The sequence below is a fragment of the Salmo trutta genome, chromosome 2 (assembly GCF_901001165.1).
Source record: "Salmo trutta chromosome 2, fSalTru1.1, whole genome shotgun sequence".
Classification (NCBI taxonomy): domain Eukaryota; kingdom Metazoa; phylum Chordata; class Actinopteri; order Salmoniformes; family Salmonidae; genus Salmo; species Salmo trutta.
The window spans coordinates 41,209,395-41,220,640 of record NC_042958.1 but is presented as its reverse complement, the minus strand read 5'-3'; the positions used below and the strand labels follow the sequence as shown (position 1 = coordinate 41,220,640).

The following is an 11,246-nucleotide window of genomic DNA, read 5'->3' as shown; positions in this document are numbered from 1 at the left end:
TCAGATCAGACCACAGATCGATTCCAACACTGGGACACGTGCTGACATTGTAGATGAACAGACATAACTGCCTAGGTTATTATCAAGCACGTGTTCCACAGAAGAAGGTCATTGCTCAAGGCATATGAGGAAACAAGCTGCATCATCAGCAAATACCAACTGAAAGATACTTAGAACAGGATGTCAGAGAGAGGATTGACTACTGAGAGGATCGGTGTAGTTGGAGCAGTATGTCCGAGAGAGAAATGTGTACTTGTCTACTCTGTTATCTGAACTTAGTCTGAACAAGTTTTGTCCTTGTGCAGAATACAGAAAACATGCTGCGTTGCAATTCTAGTTTGGCAGCAGTGTGCGTAGACTGCCATACCAGATCAGCGTGTCACTACACTTGTATGTAAATTGCGGAACAACCAATTTTATATAACAATAACATGCTATTTATCCACTTCACAGAGTGGCAGCTCAACATTATCATTTAAAGAAAGCAGCCTCAGACACTTAGTTCTTCATACAAGATCACAAATTGTATTTGGCAATTATTATTGTTTTTTTAAACAAGTGCATACACATTACAGTTAAATCATTTCAGTTGGTTGCTAAGTGCTTACAGAGAGAGAGACTAGTCATCATCAGTTACATTCTACATTTTGAAAAGGAACTGCTATCAGACAGGCCACGTCCCAAATGCCACCCTGTACCTTACATATAGCACTACTCCATTCCATGAAAAGTAGTGCACTACATAGGGAAGAGGGTGCCATTTGAGATGTAAACTTAGAAGTACATCAACAAAGAGGGACCAAGAGAGTCCTTTTTTTATTATTTTTTATGATTACATACCTTTATCTTCAAAAATATACAAACACATTGTATTCCAAAAATCTAAAAATGATACAGTCATGTTTTACTGAAGTATACCAGTAGTCCCTTCGGTTTGGGTCCACTATGTACATAGTCCATTAGTTTGCTTGGATGATATGCAGTAGGTATGTGGTATTTTTATATTTATATCGTTTTATTTGTACTTTCCCCTCCCCCAACAATCTCTTCCCCATGTTGAAAATGGAAATCAAGGATCCCTCTCTTTTTTTACTTTGACGTCCCCTGCAAGGATGGTAGCAATTTCTCCTTGCATGAAAGCCCACGGTACGTTAGAGCCGACCAACGGACACTTCTCCCCGCTGGGACAGTACACCTCCCCGGTGGCCCCTTGCTGTTTGATGCTCTCCCGCGAGCACGGGAAACAGAACTTGTGCGAGGGGACCGACGGACATTGAACAAAATGCGTGTCCTCTAACCTCTCGTGACAGAGCGTGCAGCAGAGAGGTACGCTCCCGGGTACTGACGAGTCCGGAATGCTTTGAGGTCCGTGCCCTTGGTCCATACCTCCTCCTGACACGTGAGTTGTCCCCGCGCCACCAGTACCATCTCTCCCCTGCGCAAGTCGCCGGTTCTGGTTCATGGAGGAGGGCGAGAGAGGGCTACTGCTGTTGCGGCGCGTGGTGGAGTGGACCTGGTTACCGTCTTTGGGCGAGCTGTTCCCGCCACCACCGGCGTTGTCTGCCGCGAGGATCAGCGCCGCCATGGGGGACTGGCCGTTCTGCGCAGCTTCCGGTGGGGTAGTGCGTGAGTGGGGGGATATGGTATTGGTGGGGACGGAGGAGAAACTTGGTGGCGGTCCCGGGGTCATTTTATGTCCGTCACGGTCAGATGGTGGACCCGGTAACCACTGCTGTCTGTCCTCTCCGTTATGCTTGGAGGCTGTTCCCTCTCTCTCCCCCTCAGGTTCCGGCGATGCTTTCCTCTTCATAGTCCGCGGGTGTTTTCCCCTGTCTGAAGGAAGGAAAGGGTTAAACATGAAGAAGGCTGAGTTAGCTAGACACAACATGCTGATTAATACTGAGAAGAAAAACGCACTTCCCTTGTTGCACAACTCTAAAATAATACAAACAAACAACACTATCTTATTCAGAAGTAGGGGTCATTTTTCTATGATAAAAAAATATATATATTAACCTTTATTTAACCAGGGGAACCTAGTTCAATAAAAACACATAAAATAAACACAAACAACAACAACAACAAAAAGGCACTCATATGCATATTCAAAAAATGTACAGCATGACTCGTGGCTGTGTTTGCAAATGTGATCTTATCTACTTCATTTGAATGGTAATGCTGCGTAAAATACTTTCCGTCGGCTGAAGCACATTAGGCTACGCACGACTTGTGTCATGAGAAAATTGATAAATATATTTTAATTGAAGTGTAATAAGTATGTTGCAAAACGTTCATTATCATGCAGAATTATCTCTAGGCTGTATGCAGGCTAGGTTACTGTACTGCTCCATTTAATGGGAAAAACAACCCCAGCCAGTCAGCCAGCCAGTCAGCCAGTTACCAACCTGATTTAGAAGCTGCGGCGTTGTGTTGTTGCTCGTAGCCCATCGCCCTCTGTTGCATGGCAGCAGGATCCTTCTTGAACCGGTTGTCGAAAGTATGGAGAGCCATCAAGTCCCTGACCGTTTTCCCCTTGTTCACCCAGTCATCCGTCCTCTGTTTGTGGTTCTCTATCTCCGGTGTCAGGCTGTCCGGTCTGTGCTTATCCTTCTCGTGTTGCTCGATGCTGGAGAACGAGACCGGACGTTTACCGCCGTGCCCGTTGGGGCTACCAGCCATCAAACCGGACCCCGGGTGTCCCATCGGTCGGCCGTTAACGGCGTGCACGGAGGACATGTTCCCGTTCACCAAAGGCACTAGATTAGGAGGAACCGTGTTATTCCTGCGCGGGTTTGGGCTCTGCCGGTTAAGCTCTGGTGGATCGTCCGGTTTAGGAAATCCATTAGGTACAGGAATTCCGTTAGCCTGTCTCCCAGACTGGTACTCTGGCCCCAGCCGCGGAGGACGGTCCGAGGTGGAGAGGGGGTAGCGGTCAAGGGGCTGAGGTGGTCGGGAACCGTTGTCTCCTCCAGACCCGTGGTGATTAGCATGAATTTCTTTCCCCGAGAGCTGCTGCTGTTTAGCGGGCCCCGGAGACCTCCCCTCCTGTAAACCGTGAGCCCGTTTCAGCTGCCGGGCTGTCTCAATCACAAACTCGATCCGGTCCGCTCCTTCGTAGTTGACACAACCCCTGCAGATGGACTCGGTAAAATCCCAGATCATAGCCCAGGGCATGCGGGGCAGGTCGCATAAATAACAAGACTGCCTTCTTGAAGCAGCTACCGTCGCGGACGACATAGCTTCCCTTTCACCGAAAAACGGACCTTAAAATCTCTCTCTAACCCAGGTCTCTTGTGTGTGTGGATATCTCCTAGTCCTTTTTAGAAATTAAACACAGTTAGGTCCTTCCGTTTCTCAAAAAGAAAAAATGACGTCCTCTACTCCTCTCCGTCTGTCTCCTGACTATAGCAACAAACAATTAAGTTACAAACAGAAGTTGATGACAGCAGGGAGGATGTTTTTTTTTTTTTTTTTAAGGCTACTACGTCTGACGCGTCCTCTATCCGTCTCTCTCACTGCCCAGACCCTCGGCTCAGCCCGGTCCCGGTGTGGAGCGGTGACGTCACCGGCAACATTCTATTCACTTCATTCTTCGACGGCGCCCCCCCCCCCCCCTCAGGCGCATGCTCAGTCACGCCAGTCTCTGTCGCACCCATTTTATTTATTTATTTATTTATTTATTTAATCACTACTTGAACCTTTGCCAAGAAGGTTACAACCAACCAGCCACCGCCAGATCCGGGGGGTGGGGAGAGACTGGAACCGTATTATTGTTGCCTTCTGATTCAAGTTAAAACGGAAAAGATATCCAAGATAAATATCCTCTTTGTAAAGAACATTCGACTCGAAATATGCTGGATATTGTGGCAGAGAGGACAGTGTGTTTTGTGCATTAGAGAAAGGTATTAAAGATACCATACTGCACTCTGTTGAGGCTTTGTTAGAACCCAATAGTGTGTTACAACACAACATTTTCTTGAATATCAACATGATTTGATTGAGAAATATAATGGAAAAGGTTACTATTGGAATGTTGGAAATATTCGAAGGTGCATTTTTCCCAATATATATATATATATTTTAATGCGTTTGCAATGTCATATAGGAAATCACCTTTCCCCGGTTACAGCAATTACAGCCAGACACTTTCGATGCGTAAAATATTCCCTAAATCCCGACTTTATTGGGCACAATCGTTCAGTAGCTGCAACAAAGTAACACATCCACATTTATATCCCTTCATACCAAACCGTAGCCCGTCGTTACCAGCAGCCTAATTCTGCTAATGAATATACATGAGCATGCAAAAGATGAAAAGTTTTTTTTTTTTTTTCGTCAGCTTGTCAGTGTGCAAATTCATATTCTAACCGTTGATCTTCATATAGGCTACAGCAAACAACAGGGCGGTGATCTCTGTCTTCTGCACAGCGTACAGGCTGTTCCAGTAAACGCTGTACAGTAGATGTGGGGATTTCCAGACTTGTGAAATGGGAGTATAACCGGATAGCCCACTTTATCCAAGTACGTTATACGAGGCACTACAACATCACATCATTCTGATGCATTTTGATGTTAACTATCGGTAAGTGGGTGGGTAGGCTATGACAATAAATTATTAATGAACCGTTAACTACACCAGTCACTCAATAAACTAAATATTAAATATGTTAATAATTTGCCTATTCGAATATGTCTGAAAAACGTGTCACTGAATGACCCCGTGTGTAAAATTCAGAACATGTGCATAAAAGGTTCTTAAAAGGGCAATAAAGTTTCACGAATTCTAATGTAGTGCGCTCCAACAGATAAAGGAGTGGGTGGGTGACAGGAGGGAGGGACAAAACAAAAGTATTTGTTTTGTCATTCCACCCAAGGCAGGACTGAATTCATTCCAACAGATGCTTAGCTGGAGAATGAGGCAATAATGCAACTGACTGAAGCCTAGCAGCTGCCAAAACAGTGTGTGTGTGTGTGTGTGTGTGTGTGTGTGTGTGTGTGTGTGTGTGGACACAAAGCAGGATATATTTGTGCAGCCGTGACGTTCCAAAGAGGAAGTAAGATGTTTAGTCACGTAACTGACCTTACGCCCTGCCTCAGCTCTACCCGCCAACAATCCTTCTTGCCCCCCGCCTTGGCTCTACCCGCCAACAATCCTTCTTGCCCCCCGCCTTGTCACACCCATCCATGGAACCCTGGTTCCCAGCCAGTCTGCTGTGGACATTATGATGGTCTGTAAAATACATGATGATGGTCTGTAGAGGACATTATGATGGTCTGACATTATGATGGTCTGTAGAGGACATTATGATGGTCTGTAGAAGACATGATGATGGTCTGTAGAGGACATTATGATGGTCTGTAGAAGACATTATGATGGTCTGTAGAGGACATTATGATGGTCTGTAGAAGACATTATGATGGTCTGTAGAAGACATTATGATGGTCTGTAGAGGACATTATGATGGTCTGTAGAAGACATTATGATGGTCTGTAGAGGACATTATGATGGTCTGACATTATGATGGCCTGTAGAAGACATTATGATGGTCTGTAGAAGACATTATGAGGGTCTGACATGATGGTCTGTAGAGGACATTATTATGGTCTGTAGAGGACATTATGATGGTCTGACATTATGATGGTCTGTAGAGGACATTATGATGGTCTGTAAAGGAAATTATAATGGTCTGACATTATGATGGTCTGTAGAAGACATTATGATGGTCTGTAGAGGACATTATGATGGTCTGTAGAGGACATTATGATGGTCTGTAGAAGACATTATGATGGTCTGTAGAAGACATGATGGTCTGTAGAGGACATTATGATGGTCTGTAGAAGACATTATGATGGTCTGTAGAGGACATTATGATGGTCTGACATTATGATGGTCTGTAGAAGACATTATGATGGTCTGTAAAGGACATTATAATGGTCTGACATTATGATGGTCTGTAGAAGACATTATGATGGTCTGTAGAGGACATTATGGTCTGTAGAGGACATTATGATGGTCTGTAATGGACATTATGATTGTCTGACATTATGATGGTCTGTAGAAGACATTATTGTGGTCTGTAGAGGACATTATGATAGTCTGTAGAGGACATTATGATGGTCAGTAGAGGACATTATGATGGTCTGTAGAGGACATTATGATGGTCTATAGAGGACATTATGATGGTCTGTAGATGATTTTATGAAAGCGCGACCAACTGAATTTAACCACGACAAGGTGACTGTGAATATGGTTGAATACTAACAGTATAATTATTCCCTCCGTAAGGCAACCAAACAGGCAAAACAGAGACAAAGTGGTGTCGCAATTCAACGGCTCAGACAGGAGGCCTATGTGGCAGGGTCTACAGGCAATCACGGATTATAGAGGGAAAACCAGCCACGTCACGGACACTGACTTCTTGCTCCCGGACAAGCTAAACACCTTCTTCGCCCGCTTTGAGGATAACACAGTGACACCGACGCGGCCCGCTATCAAGGACTGTGGGTTCTCGTTCTCCGTGGCCGACGTGAGTAAGATATCAAAGCGTGTTAACCGTCGCAAGGCTGCCGGCCCAAACTCCATCCCTAACCGCGTCCTCAGAGCATGCGCAGACCAGCTGGCTGGAGTGTTAACGGACATATTCAATCTCTCCCTTTCCCAGTCTGCTGTCCCCACATGCTTCAAGATGTCCACCATTGTTTCTGTAACCAAGAAAGGAAAGAACAAAGATAACTGAACTAAATGACTATGGCCCCGTAGCACTCACTTCCGTCATCATGAAGGGCTTTGAGAGACTAGTCAAGGATCATATCACCTCCACCTTACCTGACACCCTAGACCCACTACAATTTGCATACCGCCTCAATAGATCCACAGATGATGCAATCGCCATCGCACTGCACACTGCCCTATCCCATCTGGACAAGAGGAATGCCTACGTGAGAATGCTGTTCATTGACTATAGCTCAGCATTCAACACCATAGTACCCTGCAAGCTCATCATTAAGCTCGGGGCCATGGGTCTGAACCGCCCCGCCCCCGTGCAACTGGATCCTGGGCTTCCTGACCCCCCCCCCCACCCCACCGGTGGTGAAGGTAGGATACAATACTTCCACTACACTGATGCTCAACACCTGCACCACCCGATGTCACAGGAAGGCCAAAAAGATCATCAAGGACAGCAACCACCCGAGCCACAGCCTGTTCACCCCGCTATCATCCAGAAGGCGAGGTCAGTACAGGTGCATCAAAGCTGGGACCTAGAGACTGAAAAACAGCTTCAATCTCAAGGCCACCAGGTGATATCCTAATTTAAAACCTCTAGTACAGAGACATACTACTGGGCCGGCAGGTAGCCTAGTGGTTAGAGCGTTGGGCGGCAGGTAGCCTAGTGGTTAGAGCGTTGGGCGGCAGGTAGCCTAGTGGTTAGAGCGTTGGGCGGCAGGTAGCCTAGTGGCTAGAGCGTTGGGCGGCAGGTAGCCTAGTGGTTAGAGCGTTGGGAGGCAGGTAGCCTAGTGGTTAGAGCGTTGGGCGGCAGGTAGCGTAGTGGTTAGAGCGTTGGGCGGCAGGTAGCCTAGTGGTTAGAGCGTTGGGGTGGCAGGTAGCCTAGTGGTTAGAGCGTTGGGCCGGCAGGTAGCCTAGTGGTTAGAGCGTTGGGCGGCAGGTAGCCTAGTGGTTAGAGCGTTGGGCGGCAGGTAGCCTAGTGGTTAGAGCGTTGGGGTGGCAGGTAGCCTAGTGGTTAGAGCGTTGGGAGGCAGGTAGCCTAGTGGTTAGAGCGTTGGGAAGGCAGGTAGCCTAGTGTTTAGAGCGTTGGGCTGCAGGTAGCCTAGTGGTTAGAGAGTTGGGCGGCAGGTAGCCTAGTGGTTAGAGCGTTGGGCGGCAGGTAGCCTAGTGGCTAGAGCGTTGGGCGGCAGGTAGCCTAGTGGTTAGAGCGTTGGGAGGCAGGTATCCTAGTGGTTAGAGCGTTGGGCGGCAGGTAGCGTAGTGGTTAGAGCGTTGGAGGGCAGGTAGCCTAGTGGTTAGAGCGTTGGGCTGCAGGTAGCCTAGTGGTTAGAGCGTTGTGCGGCAGGTAGCCTAGTGATTAGAGCGTTGGAGGGAAGGTATTGTAGTGGTTAGAGCGTTGGGCTGCAGGTAGGCTAGTGGTTAGAGCGTTGGGCGGCAGGTAGCCTAGTGGTTAGAGGGTTGGGAGGCAGGTAGCCTAGTGGTTAGAGCGTTTGGCGGCAGGTAGCCTAGTGGTTAGAGCGTTGAGCGGCAGGTAGCCTAGTGGTTAGAGCGTTGGGCGGCAGGTAGCCTAGTGGTTAGAGCATTGGGCTGCAGGTAGCCTAGTGGTTAGAGTGTTGGACTAGTAACTGAAAGGTTGCTGGATTGAATCCCCGAGCTGACAAGGTAAAAATCTGTCATTCTGCCCCTGAACAAGGCAGTTAACCCGCTGTTCCTAGGTCATTATAAATAAGAATATGTTCTTACCTTCTTTGGGATGGGGGAAGTATTTTCACGGCCGGATAAAAAAACGTACCGATTTAATCTGGTTACTACTCCTGCCCAGAAATGAGAATATGCATGTAATTAGTAGATTTGGATATAAAACACTCGAAAGTTTCTAAAACTGTTTGAATGGTGTCTGTGAGTATAACAGAACTCATATGGCAGGCCAAAACCTGAGAAGATTCCATACAGGAAGTGCCCTGTCTGACAATTTGTTGTCCTTCTGTTGCATCTCTATCGACATTACAGCATGTCTGCATTAACGTAACACTTTCTAACTCTTCAATTGGCTCTCAGAAGGCGCCAGAAAGTGGAATGGGGTGTCTGCAGTCTCTGGGCGAAGAACAGCAGGAGAATTTGTGAGTGGTCAGCCTGGAAATGCACGTCCACGAGACTACTCCATTTTTTTCTGTCAGCCTTTGAATGAATACAACGTCACCCGGTTGGAATATTATTGCTATTTTACGAGAAAAATAGCATAAAAATTGATTTTAAACAGCATTTGACATGCTTCTAAGTACGGTAATGGAATATTTTGAATTTTTTTGTCACGAAATGCACTCGCCCGTCACCCTTCGGATAGTGACCTGAACGCACGAACAAAACGGAGCTATTTGAATATAACTATGGATTATTTCAAACCAAAACAACATTTGTTGTTGAAGTAGAAGTCCTGGGAGTGCATTCTGACGAAGAACAGCAAAGGTAATCCAATTTTTCTAATAGTAATTCTGAGTTTAGTGAGCACCAAACTTGGTGGGTGTCAAATTAGCTAGCCTGTGATGGCCGAGCTATCTACTCAGAATACTGCAAAATGTGCTTTCGCCAAAAAGCTATTTTAAAATCGGTCATAGCGATTGCATAAAGGAGTTCTGCATCTATAATTCTTAAAATAATTGTTATGTATTTTGTGAACGTTTATCATGAGTAATTTAGTAAATTCACCGGAAGTTTTCGATGGGTATGCTAGTTCTGAACATCACATGCTAATGTAAAAAGCAGTTTTTTGATATAAATATGAACTTGATTGAACAAAACATGCATGTATTGTTTAACATAATGTCCTAGGAGTGTCATTTGATGAAGATCATCAAAGGTTAGTGCTGCATTTAGCTGTGGGTTGGGTTTATGTGACATATATGCTTGCTTGGAAAATGGCTGTGTGATTATTTGTGTCTATGTACTCTCCTAACATAATCTAATGTTTTGCTTTCGCTGTAAAGCCTTTTTGAAATCGGACAATGTGGTTAGATTAACGAGAGTCTTATCTTTAAAATGGTGTAAAATAGTTGATTGTTTGAGAAAATTGAATTGTGGTATTTTAGTTGGTTTTGTATTTCGCGCCGTGTGATGCCATTGGCTGTTGGCTAGGGGTTCCGCTAGCGGAACGTCTGTCCTTAAAACTGACTTGCCTAGTTAAATAAAAAACGTAAAACCTGAACTGTAGAGACATAATACTGTGGAGATATCCTCATATGAAACCTCTAGAACAGAGATGTGATAGTGTGTTTAGTGGTTGAAATATATGTGAAGTGTTGTTCTGAGTCAGACTGGTAGGCTGAGGCAGGAAGAAAGTACAGACTGACTGTGTTCATGATGTGTGAAGTTACGGGTTGGGAAATACCCAGCATGTGATAATCATCTCGCTAGATGAGCTGACGTTATTTCTGTTTTAACACATTCTGAGCCAGCCTGTTAATTGTTTGATTGTGTCGGCCCATAGGGCTCTGGTCAACAGTAGTGCACTATATAGGGAATAGGGCTCTGGTCAACAGTAGTGTACTATATAGAGAATAGGGCTCTGGTCAACAGTAGTGCACTATATAGGGAATAGGGCTCTGGTCAACAGTAGTGCACTATATAGAGAATAGGGCTCTGGTCAACAGTAGTGCCCTATATATATAGGGAATGTGGCTCTGGTCAACAGTAGTGTACTATATAGGGAATAGGGCTCTGGTCAACAGTAGTGCACTATATATATAGGGAATATGGCTCTGGTCAACAGTAGTGCACTATATAGGAAATAGGGCTCTGGTCAACAGTAGTGCACTATATAGAGAATAGGGCTCTGGTCAACAGTAGTGCACTATATATATAGGGAATAGGGCTCTGGTCAACAGTAGTGTACTATATAGGGAATAGGGCTCTGGTCAACAGTAGTGCACTATATAGGGAATAGGGCTCTGGTCAACAGTAGTGCACTATATATATAGGGAATAGGGCTCTGGTCAACAGTAGTGTACTATATAGGGAATAGGGGCTCTGGTCTAAAGTAGTGCACTATATAGGGAATAGGGCTCTGGTCTATAGTAGTGTACTATATATAGAGAATAGGGCTCTGGTCTAAAGTAGTGCACTATATAGGGAATAGGGCTCTGGTCTAAAGTAGTGCACTTTAATAGGGAATAGGGCGCTGGTCTAAAGTAGTGCACTTTAATAGGGAATAGGGCTCTGGTCTAAAGTAGTGCACTTTAATAGGGAATAGGGGCCATTTGGGATGTTGCCTGGGTATGATATCTGATTCATGCCAGCCTGAGAGTCATTCCACATTCCCTCTGAAGTCTTCTGCAGCCGCCCGGCAGATTGCAGAGGATGTTTTATTCTCTCGTTACCATGATAACAGCAGATGTAGTTGTTACGTAACCCTGCTATTACAACCGCTGCAGAAGAGAGAGGGGATAATAAACACCACCATAAAAGAGATATTATAAAGAAATGAATTTAGATGATTCTTTGAAAATAAATGCATCAATACTCAATT

The 11,246-nt window shown here is 45.4% G+C and overlaps 1 protein-coding gene across 1 annotated transcript; it reads right to left on the bottom strand.

Moving 5' to 3' along the window:
- Positions 1-502: 502 nt before the first annotated feature.
- LOC115155402 (interferon regulatory factor 2-binding protein 2-A) lies at positions 503-3,618 on the bottom strand. Its single transcript, XM_029702002.1, has 2 exons — positions 2,406-3,618; positions 503-1,833 (listed from the first exon to the last, which is right to left on the bottom strand). Exons 1-2 carry the CDS (start codon positions 3,235-3,237, stop codon positions 1,070-1,072), a joined length of 1,596 nt encoding a protein of 531 aa, XP_029557862.1. The 5' UTR covers positions 3,238-3,618; the 3' UTR covers positions 503-1,069.
- Positions 3,619-11,246: the final 7,628 nt, after the last annotated feature.